Below are 19968 nucleotides of genomic sequence, written 5' to 3'. Positions count from 1 at the left end.
TACCTCATAGTGATTCTTTGTCGACTAGTATTATAAGGTTGGTTTCACTTAGAGTGCACGTTCATGTAATTTTTTAAAATTTTGAGCAAGTATTTATGAACCAAAGCAAATTTAAATTTATCTTTATTTTCCAATAATGTATAAAATAAATAATTGTTTAATTTTTAAAAAAGTTTAGTGTGGAATGACGTATGGTACTGTAAAAATAATAACAACTGGATAAAATGTGAATCTTTAGGTAAGAAATGTAGTCTTAAAAGTAGAGTGAAAATGGAAGGCATTAACATCTTCGTTGGATTTTGTGCCTAATTATAATACCCAGCATTAACGTTGTTCCTCTAATTATTTTTACTGTTATTATTATTAAAAACAAAAAATCACAAGAATAGTAAGAAATCAAGTACTATAACTAGAAAGATTAGTGGTATATTTGTAAATAATGGATGCAAAATTATTAATTTATTGACAAACATATTATAATTTAATTTTTTGTAATATTTAATTTAGTGTTTAGCATATAAAATTTATATATTTAAAAACTCATCAAACATACAATTAAATAAAAAAAATGAATTTAAAAAATATTAAAGAAAACAAACAAAGAAAGAAGAGTAAATTGGAAAAGATAATATTACCTTCCAGTATTCATAGACTCATAGTGTTTAAATGTGTTTGAATTAATGTCATTAGAAAAGACTTGATCGAGACTCGACTGAATTAGTCTATACGTGATATGCATATATTATTGTGGTGTGCGTGTAATCATAATCATGTGCGAACCAATGTTAACTTGCGAACTTCTAAAGGATTGCATCGCTACAACTCCCAAACATGCCGGAAGGACCTTGCAGTGCAATCATGTAGCAAGTGAGGTGCACTTCTTTAGAAGTTCGTAGGTTCGGACGTTAAGAGCAGTTCGCACGTGATTTTATATATATATGGGCGAAATGGAAATGGAATGAAATGAAAGAAGGAGAATAATTAAGGGGCAAATTAAAGCTTGTGGCTTTATGGTAAAGTAAATAAAAGAACACCAATTTGGAGGACAATGTTGCCCCTTTCCAGCTTTCAATCCATTCCAAGAGAATATTTCTAACAGTTTCACCACAGAGACGTTATTATATGCTTTTTAAAATTATATTTGACAACTCAAATTTCTCCTAGTTCCGTCGCTTGTACACTTCAATGCACAAGAGATTTTCACCTGCAGTAACATTTCATTAGTCAGTCACTTGAACTACATAGCAAGAGAATTTTATTTTATTTTTTTGTCTTGCAATTTCTTAACACGAGAGGTCTTTACTACTACGGACATTGATTAGTCAACCACTTAAACTATCTGGCCACAAACTTTATTTGTTCTTAGAATTTCTTCAAACTTTAGTCTTTTGGTCTCAGTCAAACCTCTCAATTTTGCAATGCCAACAAAAAATTATCCCTTACTCCCCTTTTAAGGTAACCTCCTCCACTTGTCTGCTCTTTTTTCTTTGTGTTTTTTTTAGTCTTTTTCTCTTTTGTTAGGTCCGAGGAGTGTACGTGCGGTGGTCGAGATTTCTGCTATAAACATGTTTGACCCAACTCTACCCATCTTACCCGTGGCTTGCGCAGAGATTAGTGTGGATTTACTGACTAAAGTTACCATTATTTGAAATGAAAATCACACCATTTAAAATGTTGTTCCGGGTAAAAAATTTGAGATAAGTTAATTTATTATTTGGGTTGGACGGAGGTCAGTAAAGGATCAAATCTAGTACCTGGTGGCTAAGGGATTTTTGGGCAGAGGTCAATAAAAGATTAATAGCCCAAATTCAGCACTTTGCGTGTCTCAAATGTGATGACAGTCTAAAAGTAAAGAAATAAAGTTGCGAGTATGCGACAGTAGTTGTTATTTTTGTTGTTCTTCCTTGTTGGTATGATGAAAATACCTTTTTGTCTTTTGAGGCTTACAAGGTCACATGATGCATTGAGGACTATAGGTAGGAATGCCCTTCTTGAGAGACTTGAGGGTAATAATTACTCAAAACACTAAAATGGAAACTTGAAATTAACACTTCATCTCAACTTAGAAGAGTTTGAGTCACTAAAATACGAGATCATATATCAGAAAGTTCGAACCCATGTGTATACAGTAATGTCCTTAGAAGAGCTATTTTGAATGGCTGAATGAGATTAGATTGAAATTCGACTTGCATTAGTCTGATTTGAGAAATAATGAATCTTGAACTACAGCAATAACAATCTTTACAATAATGAGATAGAATTTGCAGGTTGAAGCAACTGTTCTGCCATGGATGTGTTATTGAAAGATCTTCACTGAACTAATGGCAATAAGCAGTTCTTTATCAAGCGAATATCGATGGCACCTAATGCTGTAAGAAGTATGTACAAAAATGGCACCTCGACGCTAAGCCAATCCAAGACCCCTCGGGATCTTGGGGAAGGGGAAAATTCGTGTGTGCAAATAACGATTATAACGAATGCATTGTCTCATTGTATTGTTTTCGTAAGTTTACACTTGGAAATGAAAATGGTGGCCGTGTAATTTAGACTACACAGTTTCAAGAGCTCTGCTGATCGTTGTTTCAACACCGGGTTGCACCCGCTCTGGATCACAAGGAGGAGCTTCGCGGCTAGGCCAGCCTCAACGACGAGCGTGGAACATTTCTCGGGTGCAAGCTTGCAAACTTCCCACAATATCGACAGAGCTGATTGAGTGCAGCTTTCCGAGACTTTCATCAGCAGTTTCACGGTGTTGGGGATGGTTCGGGGGCAATCCTTGAGAGCCAATGCGCCCTCGGGGAGGGCAGACAATAGCTCAAGAACGTGAAGGGCTAATTCCAAGCACTCTGCATTCAAACTAGGCAACACATCCACCAATTGAGGGATGCTCCCAACATTCACAATTGAGGCTCGTAACGATTCGTATGAGGCGATTATCTTGAGCATCTTGAGTCCCGCCAGGACCCCATTCGGGTGCCTCTTATCCCTCACTAATCTCAACACTCCAACCAAAAGACTCAAACTTGATACGATTTGGGAGTCGGAATCCTTCCCTTCTATCAACATTTCAAGCAGTTTCATACAATTGATCTTCGTATCAATTGACCCCTCGTTCAATGTATCCACTAGTAACGAAACCTTGGATGGTTGCGCCAAATCCTTCTTCCCACTAAAGTTTATATCCAAACACACCAAAATCCCAATGGCCTCCGAAGCAACAGCGTGGGAGGTAAAAGCGCCCAACAACGAACTAATCAGAGCAACCCCGCCATTGCTCATCACGGTTTTCTTGGCCGAATCGTGTGCAGACACGACTAGCCTCAACTCCTTCAAGGCCTGAACCCTAGCCTGACCCTTAACCTTCTTGAGAGACTCAAGAATCTCCAAGACTCTGCCTTGAACATCCTCAGACCTCTTCTTCATAGCCAAATACTTCTGGGAAAACCAGGTGTAAATCAACTGATGCAAGGTACTATTAGGGGTGATTGAATCATCCCAAAGCTCCTGCATTGTTGTGGGGCAAGTAAAATGCCCCAAAGAGAACCATTTGAGAATATTGGACCTTTCATAGGTCTGGCCTGTGCAAAGGGTCACAGGGTCCTGCATTGGGTCTAAAGAAATTGGGCAAATGAACACTGCAGGAACCTCAATTGCATCAAGCTCTTCAATCATGGTCCTAAGACTAGGTTTCTTGTCAACTGTTTTTGCCAAAACCCCCACCCCCCCACCCCCCAAAATCCCATCTTTCACAGCAGTCTCCAGATCCAGAACCTGCCCACCACCCCCCACCTCAAACTCCCCCCTCCCCCCTCTTCCTGGCTGGTACATAGGCATCTTTCTCCCTTGGTTTTGCCCAAAAACCCAAACCCTATTCTTTAAATACAGAATCAAGAATCAAGAAACAGTCTTCCTCACCACACAGCACACATTCAGGGACCAAACTTGAAGCGTGTGGGTGAAAAGAAAAAAAAAATAAAAGAGAGAAGAAAGAGAAGAAAGAGAGAGTTTCACACACTTTGGCCCTCTCTCTCTTTCACTTTCTGGGTCATTGACATCACACTAGTCCCACAGTCAATAATCCACACCCAAGGGGGACATCTTTTCCTTCTTTTTTCCTTGAGAGCTTTATCTCAACTCTTTTCCCCCGGTCAAAAGAGTCATAGTGTTCGTTTTCACCATCATTATCAAGATCAAAGACTATGATGATGATGATGAATGATAATAAGATGAATTGCTAATCTTACTTCCCCAATCCCAAAGCCCAACTAGTCTAATCTTTCCCCACTCTCTCAAAATAGATTTGAATCACAATCAGTCCTACCCCAGATCAGAAAACCCCCAAAAATCCAATCTTTAAGAAAAAAATAACAGTTTCTCCCTTAGATTTTCAACAAGAAATTTCAAGAAAATTGCAAGACATCACAACATGGGGAACAAGAAAGAATGGGAGAGTTGAGAAAACATACCAAGTGTGGGAGAAAATATACAAAGGGATAGGAGAGAGAAAGTTTGAGCTAGCTTTGAGTGTGGGTGTGTGTGTGAGAGAGAGAGACAGCCCCTTTCTCACCTCTACTGATTGTTTAATGGGGTCTGGTCTGGTAAGTACTTGAAAGTTGAAACCCTACAACAAAAAAGTTTCTTTATTTTTTTATTTTTTAAATTTAAATTATTCCCATTAAAGAAATTACAACTATGAGAAATCTTCAAACTTTTACCAATAAAAAATTCCCTCACACTGTGGGTAATTTGACCACAGTACAATGGGTCCAAACTCCTATGCTGGATAAAAAGGAAATCTGCTCTCTTTGAATGTATTTTTAATTGCATTGTATATTTATTGTACCAAGACAATTTTGAAATTTTGTAAACAGCTTTTATTGCATCATCATCTTTTTTAATGCTTAAAATTTTAAACATAGGTCTATATGGTCTTCTGGATTTGAATCAATCGGTTTTCTGGATTTGAATCAATCGGTTGTGACTAATCTAAATTGATTTATCTCCTTGTAATTATTTGTTAACTATGGTCACAAAGTAAGATTTACCTAGTGGACATCCTAGGGTGATGACGTGTTAATGATACAGATATAATCCGTAAAGTACTTTACAAAGCACACAACATAATAACTCATGACATTATTATAAAATTTTTCTTTAATTTATACACAAACTCATGTGTATGCAGCAACACCCTTAGTAATTTTTTCCAATTAAAATTTAATGATAAAAATCAACTAGATTAGTCTCATCTCACGAGATATTGCACCATAAAACATGTTGTGGAATGGGTTTGTTGGAGGGAGAAGAAACTCAAGACTTTGTTTGTATTAATATTATTGTTATTATTGTCCATTTTGGGTTTTCGTTTGGTTTGGCTTTGGCGTAGGGGAAATAAAATGCAAAATGTTTAGGGCAAGGAAAAGGGCATTTGGCAGTTTTAGATGGCGTCACGGAGGGGGATGCCAAAGGGGAAGTCAAAAATACGCAAACGTCAGTGGGAGTTAATGCGTTTTGCAGTATTAACGTGCGCCATAGTTTATGGGGAAATATAAATTGAGCCCTTAGCTTTCATCATCATAAATATAATGCCAATACTCCAAATATTTCTTTATCAATTGCTTGCACACAATCTTTTATTTGCATTTTTTTTAAATAAGTATATTCTTGTATTAAAAACAAATTTTAATAAAGTTACTTAGTACATGTAAATTATACATTTTAAACAAATATATATCATTTTCTTATTTTAAAGTTATTTGTAATAATCAATTTCTTGCCCTGTTGCGCAGTAACTGTCATGTTATTATTGAGTATTTGTAAATTGAGTTGCCTTGTCATGTGTTAATGGGGTTTACATAATGATCAAATGCAAACAAGTTCACACACAAGTATTGTATCATGTTATAAACGGTAATGTATAATTTTAAAAGTATAGTGTGAATTTTACTTTAATTTTTTAAAATAAACATTAACTTTAAGAAAAATGTTATTTTTCCTACTAAATTTGGTTAGTTTCTTATGCGGCTCCATCTATAAGGTATAAGACATAAAAACTTTGTACATTCGTTGAATTTCATAGCTTGAATTGATTAACTATTGAACGCGTACGAATTAATAAAGAATTTAGACAAAAATGACACTTTTCATATATGAACTGTAGAGACATATTACTTATTGTTCAAGTCCTCAATTATATCGTCATCACTTTTTACCCATCAATTTTTTACACAGTAATTATTTTCGTTCTTTACTTGTTTGCGGAACGAAAAGTATTATTTTTATATAATTTACTGATAAAAATGTTTCATTTTTGCAAGAACTTTAAAGAAAATTAAATACGAAACAATTTTGGTTGTTAGACCATGAGATATTCAGAGATACTCAAACTAATATTGATTTGCACCGGGCTAGCTCAATTAAGGGACAAATTTAAAGTGTTGGCCAGATTGATTTTTTATACGAGAAGGGTTTGAATTCTCAACTTCTCTTAAACAATGGGAGTGTACGATCATTCACACTGCCCAAACTGGTTTAAATACGAAACAAATTTAATACACTAATAATACCTTATTTTGTGTGAATATTAGATAATGATTATAGTGGCGGTGACGTAATATGATTCAAAAATTATTTATTGTGTTTAAAAATTGTGGGGGGAAAGAGAGGTTGGAGATCCGTGGGGTTAAGGTGGTTGGGATCCAGAAATGGAGCGTGGCCTTTCAGAAAGTGGCAGCTAAGCAATTTGACCAGTCAAACACTAATTCTTTTGTGGTGTTTGATTTAATTATATAATTATAATTATAATTGTAATTATTTTTAATTGGTTTGACTGAGGAGGGGAGGACAGGGACACGTGGCGACGGGAAGCGTATGTTCGTCGTCTTTTGCTCCCCCATCACGCCCTGTCTCTTTGCTTTTGTTTTCTTTAATTACCCATTTACTGCTTAATCACAATAATTAATCGCACTCTGTTAGCGGATTGTAAATCGCTTGTCCAACACTTCCAGGAAATCAACATCATGCATGTTCTCCGGGAAGGGAACCAATGTGCCGACTTCCTCGCTAATCTCGGACAAACATCCGCCTGGGGTACTACTGTGCTCAACCGTACTCCGGACGGCATGATTGACCTGCTGACTCGCGATGCTCATGGCGCAACGTTGAGTAGAAGGAGTTAGGCTCTTTCTTCTTTAGGGACCCTTCGGGTCCCTTCCCCCCACCAAAAAAAAAAAATAATTAATCGCACTGACTATTTTTATAATACCATACCTTAACATTACGAGGTAGTTACCCAAAAAAAAAAACATTACGAGGTTGTATCTTGAGGTTTTTTTTTTTTTATTTTTTTATTCTTTTTTTATAAGTATTTAATATTCTCATCACTATAAGCAGCTTGGTTGGCATGAGTAGTCGTACACCCTTTTAATTGGCCTCCTCTTGTATGGAAAAACTAATCTGACTGACACTTTACCTTTTAGTTGAGTCAGTCTTGTGCGAACGAGAATTAGTCTGAGTATGGTACAGACTTAAACCAATCATTATTGTGTGGACCATGGTCTATACAGCTGTGTGGACCATACTATCAAATAATGTACGTTCAATATAAAAATAATGTACATTCAATATAAAAATAATGTACATTGTATTCAGAGAATATACATTATTTGTGTATTTAATGTACATTATTTTTATAGTATAAAAATAATGTACATTCAGTACAAAAATAATATACATTTAGTACATTAAAAATGTACATTTTATTATGGTCCACACAGCTGTGTGGACCATGGTCCATACAATAATTTGCCGACTTAAACGCGCTTTATATACTCTTAAAATTTATCAAACCTTTTAAAAGAGATAAACCACGATATGAGCTCGAAACGTGATTATTTATAGAAATCAAACTTTACTTTAATTTACAATTATCGATACTACTTAGAGTATCGTGATTCGTGAGTTGTGATCAAAATATATAATTCTTGGAGGGATCTTTTGTATTTTTTAAAATGTATTGGCGGTATTGTTGTGTATTGTGGAATTTTTTTATTAGTATTAATAATAGTATATATAGTTGTGGTATTTTTTTAAAGGGCAGTAACCTTATCCAAGAACTCATCTCAAGAATCGTGGATTTGACTAGGAATTCATTGGCGCAAGCTAAGGCTGCTTGATCTGCGATGCCCAGAATATAATGTGCAACTTCATTAGTATATTTATATTTTAACATTATTCTCAATGCTTCGTGCTTGAACAAAGTGCCCCGAGCGTGTGCGCCACTGCGGGAGCTCGGAGGGGTAGGTTGTTTGATTATATGATCCTATGTAGTATATAAAGAAAGAAACTCACAATCATTACTCAAATAAGAATGTGCAATAATAATACTATTGTTATGACGTTAAGTTTAAAAAATTATGTTCAAAGTATGAGATACTGGTTTAAAATGGGGATCGTAACCCCATGCCCAAACAAGGGTGTGCATTAGTAATATTATTACTTGGAGCGCTAAGTCTAAAAAAATGTGTATAAATTTTGATATACTAGCTTAAAAGGACGACCCGAGACTCCATATAATAATACAAGGTATAAACCATTTAAATAGTGGACTAAGAATAATGATGCTACTATTATGAATCAAGCCCTAGTGTATGGGTTAGAGGTTATGACTAAAAACCACCAAGCTAAACAAGTTATTATGATCCAAGAGATTATGTCTTAAGAGAAATTAATATATAGTTCCTTAATCCTTATATATTGTAGAGGCTTCCTGGATGATTGACAAATGTACGACTTCGGCTGGTCTTTATTCTTGGCCACACATATGTCTACCAAACTACTTTGCTTTCAGCGCGCTTCCATGCATAACTAGAGTTTCCTGTCCCCTAGTATACAAGATAAGTAGTGGATTGGTGAGCTGGGTTGTGTGTTGCTTTTTAGAGATCACATGTTGATACTTCCTAGCAACATATTAAGAATATTGACAATAATCAAATTTGTGATTTTCAGGTACAGGAATCATGTTTCGTCCATTTGATCATCACATTTGAGAAAAAATTCGGCGTTAGAAGTGTTGATTTATTAGTACACTCAATCTTTATAAGTGTCATCTTAATTAACATTTTCCTTATATAATTGGATAATTTTATTCCCTAGTTACAATTAATAAGATTGAAAAACATAGCTTGATATACGACTTGATACACTCAATGGCACAGTCTTTTGTAGCTGTACCAAAATTTTCGATGAGTTAGTGCATGTTTCGGTTACTTGACACGTGTCTAGGGTATGTCTAGTTTGTCTCTTTTTATATTTGGGTTGAATTATATATTTTTATTTTTCAACTTTAATGTATTTGTAAAAATTTTGATTAATTTATGAAATTATAAAGTTAAAATTATTAATTGTAAAAAGTAAATAAAATAATAGATGATGCTTTGAATTGAAAATGTATGACTCACGAAAAGAGAGAAAAGATGGGAATGATTAGAGAGAAAATAGTAGAAAATATTATATGGTGACGTGGAAGAGTTGGACCTACAAATTGGAGAGGTAAGAGGAGATCAATTTTGGATGCCATTATTAGTCACTCTTTAATTTAAAAAGAAAAATTTAGCTTCATAGATGACCGGTGAATTTGCTAATTTCACTCAAATTAATAAGAAATCTACATATTCAACAAAAAATGACACATAAGAGAGTGATAATTGTAAAGATCTCTCGCATGACTATTTCTAAAAACTTTACAGGGTGCATTTAGATGGAAGGAGAGAATTAGGAGGAAAGGAAACTAAAACGAATTACTCTGATCTTAAAAAAAAAAAAAGAAAAAAAAAAGGTTGAATTGGTTTAGTCATGACCAACCAGGCATCCATTCAACAACTCCTCCAAAAGGATAATCCACACATAATATAATATTGTACTCCTAGGTCAATTACTGGTATATCAACCTAATTAATACTAAATAAGGTTAAGTGAACTGCTAGTCCATAGATACTATTATACCAAACCTGTATCCAATTGATTACACCAAACTTTTGAATGGGTCTAATATAATATTTAAGTTTAGATATATAATATAAGAGCTAGTATTTATATATTTTTGAATGGTTATTATTCTATTTGTATTCAATTCATTAAGCCAATCAAATATCGAAATAAAATCTTTGAAGTCTATTTCTCTAGTGAATTAAACAATGAAATAGGACTTGGTTGGTTGTATGCAAATTTAGATTGTGCAAAGTTAGACGACAAATTACAACTCTAATTAGGTAGAGTCAATTTGGTTGTTTATGCATGAAATTATTGATGATGTATTGTTCCACTACACAGACGACCAACCAATGAGTTAGTGGGAATTGAATTCCCATGCCATTTTATTCTCTTGGAAGATTGACCTCTTTGAACCCACATGACAATAAATATCTTCATAATTCTATGATCATAATTAAATTGCTTAACATACACAAAGTTCCAAATTCAATTCCTGAGTTGTCTATCAGTATTCTTAGTTTATGAACTGATTAGTTTTGGGCAATTTAGGTTGATTGACCTCATTGTGAATTTGTGGTCCTTTGCTAACTATGTTCACAAGGCGGGCTTCACCAAGAGCGCACCTTTGGATAGCGAATGTGTGCTTTCATGTAAATAAAAAAGAAATAAAGAAGATATAGAACATTATTCTCATACCTAAAGGTCATGAGTTCGATTATTACCAACACTCGCTTAGTCAAACCCGTTGTACAAGTCTCCATAGTGCAATTTACCTTTCCTTTGTAGTTTGCAAGCTATTACTCAAGAGTGAGATTTAATTACCCAGTGCACACTCTCGTGGAGTGACTACGGCCTACAGGTTTTCATTTTCATCCAAAAAAAAAGGAGAAAGAAATAGAAAAGCTAAAAATAAAAAAGTAAAAAATAAGGCTACATTTATTTCATTTCGTTCCCTTTTTTTCTTTAATTTTCTATTCTACGACTTCTCTATTTTTCAAAGAGGTGCCTATAATTCAGCGAATGGATTAGTCACTGCGTTCGACAATGGAAACCCTGAGTACGGTACACCTAAAAAATTTTGAAGAAATTGTTATAAGTAAACATATATTTTGTAATTAAGTTGTGGTTTCCTTGGCTTCCCAACTCCTCATTATTCCACATGCATGCTTGTTTGAAAGTTTGGGCACTCCCACCATTTTCCAGCAGTGTCCCAGGGTTGACTGGTCCTCTATCTTTCACCTATGTTTTTGTGTGGTCGTGTAATGATTGGAACAATACAAAATCTTAGTTGACTAACTCTGCCTTAATAATTCCAACCCATATGGTGTGTCATTTGACGTGAATGATGACTTGCCTAAACGATGTTGATGTATGCATGTGTGTTTCGCTGAAATAATCAAATATATTAAGATGCCCAAAAAACATCACTTAATACTTGCTTCCAACAATAAAATAAGGGTATGAATCATGTCACTACCATTGAGTGTTTGAGTTTATGCAATCGTTATACCGTGGACCATGGTTCACAATGCATTGTGGATCATGGTCATAGTCTGATACTGCAGTTGTGTTGAACTGATACTGTAGTTGTTAATATCTTTTTTTGTGTGAAAGTGTACAGTTTGATGTCAAATATCGAATCTAGGTAACTTGATTTACTTAGCTCATTGAGTTCAAAAAGCAATAGAAGTATATAAAATACTACCTTATTATATTTTTGATACGTCAATACCCTAACTCGATTCAAGGAGAGCACCAAATGATACAACATTAAAATCAATACTCTAATTTCATTACAAAAGCTAGTTCAAGAGTAGAAGTTTGAATTAATTAATACCACTCTAAATATTTTGTGAAGCCAGTGTGAAATCGTATCTATTTTTACGATTTACTATTTCTAGACCAGGTAAAAAACTAGTGTGATATAGTCAACCATTTTAGTTATCTTTCGTACTCCTTGTCTATCAAGTTAGTGGACATGTATAACAATTTCAATGAACATAAAGTTGATTCTAGATGAACAATGATGATGTCATATATGATAGCAACAGTATAAATGGTAATAAACAGGACATAGTTATAAGTAAAAATAATTCAAATAAATTTGAGCCACAAAGTTTTTGGACATGAGCAAATGGTCAAGCGGAGTGGCTCAAGTTCGGAATGTGTCAAGTTTCTTGAGCGTGACAACGAGTAGTCTTTGACTTCTAAATTAGCTTCATTGACTATGCTCCATGGGCCCAAGTCCCATGGACCTACTTGCATTGGGATGAGCCATTGAACCAAGCCCAGTATTCTTGGGCTAAGCCCTTCCATTAGACTTTTGGGCCATTATCTTGATTATCACCGAGCTTTTAAAAATTGTAATTAAGTTCAACAACAGGTTATTTTCGAACATCGGAACTCACAAATCGAATCTTAATTTGTAATAGCATGTCACTAGAGTTCTGACAATACTCTGGCGACGTTCCAATAACTACTAAACTTGGCAACCGACGGTCGCCGGTCTACCTTTGAAGAAGGTGATTAGCAAGTCGCCTTATCCAGTGGAAAAGGCAATTAGTGGTTGCTTTCTTCAAAGGCAATCTTCAACCTAGGGTTGCTAGATTCAGTAAACGGAACGTTGCTGGAGTGTCGCCAAAACATTAATGACTTGTTATTGCAGGTCACTATCCAGTTTGTAAATTTCGATGGTAAAAAATTACATACATATGAACTTAAATTAACTATAATTTTTAAAAGTTTAATGACCAAATTTTTTTTTTTGAATACTACTGACTATATTACAATGCAGTATCTGTTCATAACTACCCACCACCTCCTGTATAAAGGGAAGTGTTTGATGTCACTGGACCACAAGGTCAATTTAAGGACCTAATTGATGATGAGGAAATGACAAGAGCAATTTCAAATACCACTAGAGTTTCAATCTTGAGAATTAAAGCAAGTGCATTTTAAATAAATAAATAAATAAAAGGGAGAAGTCAAAACAAATGTGCCATACAATACCAAGAAACTCATAAAATTAAGGCATGTGCAAATTTGTTGCAGAAATTTGCCAAGCTGATTGTGCATGAATTGAAATCACATGTTAACCTAAAAACAATTGGTGAAATAATTTGAAAGGTCTAGAATTCGTGGTTGCACAAGGGAGAAGGCAAATGGTTGAAATCAAGTCATCAAAATCAGATTTTGAAGTCACATGAACAAATTAAAGACATTATTTACTTTAAATTTAATAATAGGATCTGAGACTTTTATTAAAACTCTTTGTGTTCCCTTTGAAAGTTATGTATCAACCTATTCAAAGGCTAAGCACAATTAGGCATAGACATAGATGATTGAAATTGAATAGAAAAAATGATTAGACATTTTGTTTTCTCTCTTGTGTGTTGAGAAATGTTCTTTTAGGCTTATCAAGACAATTTCCAATCTTGTGTCGCCATCCATTCCTCATCACCTGAGACCAAGGTGTGACAGAAATATCCTTATGAAGAACACAAAAATAACCCCCTAACCAACCCCCTACATCAATCAATTCCATCTCCAACACCCCCAAACCATAATTCTTGTGTTTGCTGTTTTTGTGAGGAAAAGATTCGGCAATTGGAAGACTCTTTTGGCAAATTGGTACTTGAGTTCACGCCAAAAGATCCACATCAATGGACTTCTTGTATAAAATTTAGGGCTTATTTAATTCGTTTTTTCCTACTATGGCCTCTATTCAAGAGAGTTAGCTATTTCTTGCTACTTAGACCACAAGGTCATTAAAAAATATTTTCGATTTTAAAAACGTAAGTAAATACATATTTAATAAGTCATTGGAACAACTTACAATCAACTTGTTGAAATGAGGGTGGTAGAACTAGTAATATTAGAATTGATACAAGAAATTTCTTCAAGAATTCTATCAATTGCACCATTATCTTTAACCATTGACATATGAGAAACCCCGGGAATCTTGATCACTTCAACCTCTTGTTGGGTATCATTTCCCCATTGCCACTGAAGTGCCGTCAAGCTCACCATATTCACCGTTCCGTCGCCGTCTCCGTACACAATCTCCGGCTGCTTATCGAATCCACCCTCCCCATAAACCAGCGTCTCCGCCGTCTCAACCCCGCTCCCGAATATGCACGTGACCGGCACTCCCGGCGGCGCGGCAACCCGCTCCACCAGAGGCAACACGCGCGATTCGTAGCGCGAGACGCCGTCGGAAAACCCAATGTCCGCTAGGAACTGGGAGATGTCACCCGCTGTGTACTCGGCGCGTGGCGTGACGACGAGCGGTTTTGTGTCGCCGAAGACCGCCGGCGACGGCAGCAACCACATGTTGCTCTCCGAGCTCCGCTGTTCCTCTCTCACCTGTTAGATTAATTATATTACATGGAATCATAATATGTGATAATAAGGACCGTAATAACTTCCAACCATAGCTCTGAATCAATGAATGAAGGTTGAGTGATCTGGACTGCTGCAGAATTTACTGCAGAGTTTAAGTAAGTATTTTGTCTCTCACTTCTACTCGACTCACTCTCGATGGTGTATGAGGAATGTAATGTGAACAGAGGACTTGTGAATCGTTGTGATTGTTGTATATCATTAGGTCTCCTAAATCCTTACTAGATCCCAATCATAAACGAAATCTACCTATCAAATTTCTACTGTTGCACCACATATCAAACACTTAATATTATTATCATAACTTATCATAATGTTAAAATGTTATAATAATAATAATAATAATAGGAAAACGTTACATCACCTGCAAAGGGTCGACCAGCGGCACCCCGAGCGTGTTCCCCGACGCCAACGTCAGCATTTCGTCGACGGCGCCGCCCCATGGGGCGGAGAGGGCCACCAAGTGTTTGATGTATTTTCTGCGCCAAGAAATGGGGTTCCGGTCGAGCAATTGTAGGGCGAAGAGGCCGCCTAGGCTGTGGGATACGAGGATTACAGGCTGCCCACCGTTTGAATCGCTGGCGGTTTCTATTAGATTCTTGAGATCGTCGAGGAATTTGGATCCTACCTGACTTGGATGCCCTTTTGCAGCCAAACCATACCGGAAATCATAGGGTGCTCCAAACATGTTCTTGCCATCCTCGTACCCTAATTGCTCCAATGACTCCACTAGTGGTGCCATGTATGCTGAAATGTGCCTACACAACATATCCACACACTACAAATTTAACAACATTTCTAATAGTTGTAATTTTTGAGAAGTTTTTGCATGCGTGATTAGGAAAGAGGAAATGGGAAGAGGAGAGAAAAGAAAAAAAAAAAAACAAAACAAAACAAAACAAAATTTGGGGAAAAAGAAGTCGCCCTGCTAGGCTTTCCTGATAGGCCAGACAGATTTATTATGTTTTTAGATGGGGTCCACAGTTGAGACAAAAAATCAGTTCTTCTGCAACACTCTCAAATTTTCTCTCTCGTTCTTCTCTCACTTCCATCATATAAGACATACAGAGTTACTATTCCACAATGGTTGTATTTCATATGATCACTAATACAATTTTAACATAATATACTAGAATTGAATGGTTAATTGCTTGAACAATTACTGTAATACCCTAACAACAATTAAGAAGCTAAATTAAAGAATTACCCTTACTTGAGATTAGGATCAAGGTAGAGAAGTGACTGAGTGGAGCCAAAGTTGGGCACTCGAGTTTCAACCCCAGGGGCATTATAGTAATCATCCAAGTCAGAGTCATAGTAAAGCATCATCCTCTCACTGAAACACTTGGTGAGGGGAGACAAGAGGACACTTGAATCAAACCACAGCCTAAACCAACCATCGCCATCTTTCTTGATTGGGTACCACTTGCACCACAAGCTTGTAGGCTTGTACTTTGAAGTCAGCCTTGCTTCTAGCTGGTTCCCGCCGTTGCCTGGTATCAGGATCAGAGGGTGGAGGTTTGTGGTGGCTTGACACGTGTACAGCATCATAGCCGTTGAGATCATGGCGATGAGGGCGATGTCCGGGGAGTTCATGGGCCGGAAAGTGATCGGAGGTTTTTGGTGAGAGAAAGGGGGAAGAGAGGGGTGGCGTTTGGGGGCATGTTTGGGTTGTTGATGGAGTTTGGATTATGAGTGAAGTTGCAGAGAAGTGGTTTGTGGTAGAAAATGTGTCTACGTTTCAAAGAAAATGGAGTTTGGGATGGGCTTTGAATATATGATACCTGCATTTGGGCTTTGATATCTTGGACCTAGATATCTACTTTTGTGCAGAAAGAAAGTTTTTACTAATTTTTAGTACAGATGTAAGCAGAAACATTTTATCCAACTTGTTTTGTTTTTGTTTGTTTGTTTGTTTGTTTTTTTTCCCATTAATGAGAAAACTCATTCCCTTATTAAATAAGGGTTTCATTTCCCTTTATCATTTTTTCCCCAACTATTAATAATCATTCCCATTCCACCCAACTACCAAACATGCTTTTTTTTTTTGAAAAGACCAAACATGCTAAATACTTTCACAAAAACCTATTACTCTTACCAAGTATTTGATACCCATTTTGATTCCGATTCTCATGTTCGAACCAAACGCACCCTAATTTCGTCGGACTAATCCTAAGTTTTCACCTTTTTTTTTTTTTTTTAATCCAAGTATACTTTTTCAAATCATAAGATACATTTGAATTTGTAATTTTTCATGGTGCACCATGCGAGAACAAATACTAGGGATGTGTTTGGTTCGTACATGGGAATCGGAATCAATATGAGTATCAAATACTTGGTAAGGGTAATGAGTTTTGGTGAAAGTATTTTGCATGTTTGGTGGTAGGGCGGAATGAGAATGATTATTAATAGTTTGGGAAGAAAGGAGAAAGGAAATGAAATCCTTATTTAATAAGGGTATGAATTTTTTAATTAATGGGGTATTCCAAACTCATAGTAGAATTTTAAAAACCTATACCAAAATATAACAATCACTTTGATACCCATACCTAGAGGTGTCGAAACGGGCCAGCAACGCGGGGCCTTAAAACCCGCCATTTGACGGGTGCGGGCTAAAAAGCCTGCCAAATACGGGCCTAAGGGAAGATGTCCCGCCCCGCCCCACCTTAAGCCCGTAGGCCTTGGCGAGGGCCCGTCAAATTTTACATATTTTAAATTTACATAAAAATTAATATAAAAAGTATTAAATATATATTAAAATAACTAATAAATAATCAAATACATAATGTGATCATCCATAAGCCAATAACAAATCATTTATACAATATACTAATTTTTTAAAACTTAATTTAATATATATATATATATAAACCAATTTTGGTTTACAGTTAGTAAACTGTAAACCAAAATTGAATTATATAGTATAGTGAGTGTGTGTGTGTTGGCGGCCCCCGCCGGCCCGCCAAGCCCGCGGGTTAGGCGGACCGCTTCGCCCTTTTCACGGGGCGCGACGGGTTTACCCGGCAGGCTAAGCCCATTTTGACGGCTCTACCCATATCTTATACCAAAACTCGTCAACCAAACACACCCTAGGTGTGAATGGAAAAGTGTATTTCTTTTATATTTTTGACTTAACTTGTATTTCTACATCTAATAGGGTGCACTCTGTAGTTTCATGTGATGCACGATGCCAAAATAGACACCCAAATTTGAATAGAAAAGTGAACCATGCAAAATTATAAATGAATTTAGTTTAGATAATATTATTTATTCTATATTAATATAGGTTAACCGTCTTTATTAACTCTGCAAATTTATATTATTTCATTTTGCAAACCTTGAACACGCACTATTATTCTTTTGTATACAAGGGGTGGTGGTTGAGCTGATTGTGATCTTTTACCTATAATCATATATATATATATATATATATATATATATATATATATATATATATATATATATATATATATTATATATATATATATATATTATCTATAATATTTGACTGCTTGCAAATACAAGCCTTGGACAAGTTTTTAAAATAAAATTTAACAATATTTAAAAAAAAAAAAAAAAACTAAAATGAAAGGTATAGTATAGTTACCCAATGCACATTATTGAATAATTGTTACATGTTTTTCTAGTCACTTAATAAAATCACAAAATTTAAGATCGGCAATTAATTACCTTGATTATAGTGAATTAAATTTTTTGCACTTAATTATTTGTTAGTGCGTGGAAATGACGAAATAAACTAATTAGTATAGGAATAAATAACTCTTCTTTTTTTTTTTCAAAAAAAAAAAACTCTTTTTGGTTATTTCAAAAAAAAAAAAGTAACTCTTTTTGGTCATTATAAACAGAAAGCTCAAATCCAATGCCTTATTTATAAAGAGTAATTGCACTTTTGGTCTTATGACTATAGGGGGTCCTGTTAATTGTAACACTCGACTTTAAAAACTAACAATTTAGTCCATTAACTATGCTTTTTTCTAACACATTTTGGTCCTTCAGCCAAATCACCGGTCAAATTTGGCCGGAAAGTTGTAATTCATTTTAATTTGTTTAAAAATGGGGGCATTTTGGTATTTTCACCAGCCTAGTTCTTCTTCTCCATTTTGTCGTCGGAAATGTCGCCGCCACCGTCCCGTTCATGGCAACTGGAGCTTCCCACTCGCACCGCATTTGGCTCTCCTTCCTCATCTGACCCAGCTGGAGATTCATCTCAATTGGATGCCGATTGTGAGTGAGCTACAAATTCACTCAATCCAGAAACAATCGTCAAAGAGACACAGATCTGAACCAAAACCATTGATGCACCACAGTGATAGAAAATCCCGATTCAAAGTTCTAGCAAATCACTGGACTGTTAGATCTACTTCGTCGAATAGAAAACAACTCACTGGACTATCAGATCTGAACCAAAAACTCACGCTTCGTCGAACCACCGCCTCACGCCGAAGCTTCGCCATTGCTCTAGCTGCCACCATTGCTATCGATGCTCTGCCCTGCCGGAAGGAACAGAGGTCGTCGGAGGAGAGACAGAGGTCCATGGGGCCGGCCTGTGATGACGACGTCGCCGCCGCGTGAAGCATCGGCCTCGCGATTTTGTTCCTTATGCGATTTTGTTTAGTTCCTTATGCGATCTTCGCCGCCGCGTGAAGACAGAGGTCCATGGGTCCGTAATACAATTTATATATTATACAAAAATAAAATTTAAGGTACTCAAGGTAGGGATTGAATACTGAAACAATACTTTTCTTTAGTTCCTTATGCGATAATCATTATCTGTTTTCTTCAATACCGCCGCGGAATCATTATCTGTTTTCTTTAGTTCCTTATGCGATTTTGTTTTTGGATGTGCTTTTTGATAAATCCCAATCATGTGATGAGGAAAAAAACTACAACAATATGAATTTACTATTCTAGGAATCATTGTATTTAGTCTCTGATGATTTCGATGATCACTTATATAAATATATATATATATATATATATATATATATATATATATATATATATATATATATATATATATATATATATATATATATATATATATATTATTCTATAATATTTGACTGCTTGCAAATACAAGCCTTGGACAAGTTTTTAAAATAAAATTTAACAATATTTAAAAAAAAAAAAAAAAAAACTAAAATGAAAGGTATAGTATAGTTACCCAATGCACATTATTGAATAATTGTTACATGTTTTTCTAGTCACTTAATAAAATCACAAAATTTAAGATCGGCAATTAATTACCTTATTATAGTGAATTAAATTTTTTGCACTTAATTATTTGTTAGTGCGTGGAAATGACGAAATAAACTAATTAGTATAGGAATAAATAACTCTTCTTTTTTTTTTTCAAAAAAAAAAAAACTCTTTTTGGTTATTTCAAAAAAAAAAAAAGTAACTCTTTTTGGTCATTATAAACAGAAAGCTCAAATCCAATGCCTTATTTTAATATATACTATATATATATATATATATATATTATTATCTATAATATTTGACTGCTTGCAAATACAAGCCTTGGACAAGTTTTTAAAATAAAATTTAACAATATTT

At 35.3% G+C, this 19968-nt stretch overlaps 2 protein-coding genes and 1 non-coding gene across 3 annotated transcripts; 1 reads left to right on the top strand and 2 right to left on the bottom strand.

Moving 5' to 3' along the window:
- Positions 1-2174: 2174 nt before the first annotated feature.
- LOC116027999 (U-box domain-containing protein 30-like) lies at positions 2175-4556 on the bottom strand. The gene has a single exon (XM_031269801.1). The coding sequence runs from the start codon at positions 3832-3834 to the stop codon at positions 2488-2490; it is 1347 nt and encodes a 448-aa protein (XP_031125661.1). The 5' UTR covers positions 3835-4556; the 3' UTR covers positions 2175-2487.
- Positions 4557-13754: 9198 nt separating this feature from the next.
- Positions 13755-16116, bottom strand: LOC116026569 (lecithin-cholesterol acyltransferase-like 1). The gene is made up of 3 exons (XM_031267891.1): positions 15605-16116; positions 14756-15149; positions 13755-14355 (listed from the first exon to the last, which is right to left on the bottom strand). Exons 1-3 carry the CDS (start codon positions 15985-15987, stop codon positions 13828-13830), a joined length of 1305 nt encoding a protein of 434 aa, XP_031123751.1. The 5' UTR covers positions 15988-16116; the 3' UTR covers positions 13755-13827.
- A 3157-nt stretch (positions 16117-19273) lies between these two features.
- LOC116028148 lies at positions 19274-19351 on the top strand. Its single transcript, XR_004100093.1, has one exon. It is a non-coding gene; the product is annotated as a small nucleolar RNA Z199 (small nucleolar RNA).
- The last annotated feature ends 617 nt before the right edge of the window (positions 19352-19968 follow it).

The sequence above is a fragment of the Ipomoea triloba genome, chromosome 8, assembly GCF_003576645.1.
Source record: "Ipomoea triloba cultivar NCNSP0323 chromosome 8, ASM357664v1".
NCBI classification, from domain to species: domain Eukaryota; kingdom Viridiplantae; phylum Streptophyta; class Magnoliopsida; order Solanales; family Convolvulaceae; genus Ipomoea; species Ipomoea triloba.
The sequence above is the reverse complement of the archived record's forward strand: the minus strand, read 5'-3'. Positions and strand labels throughout refer to the sequence as shown.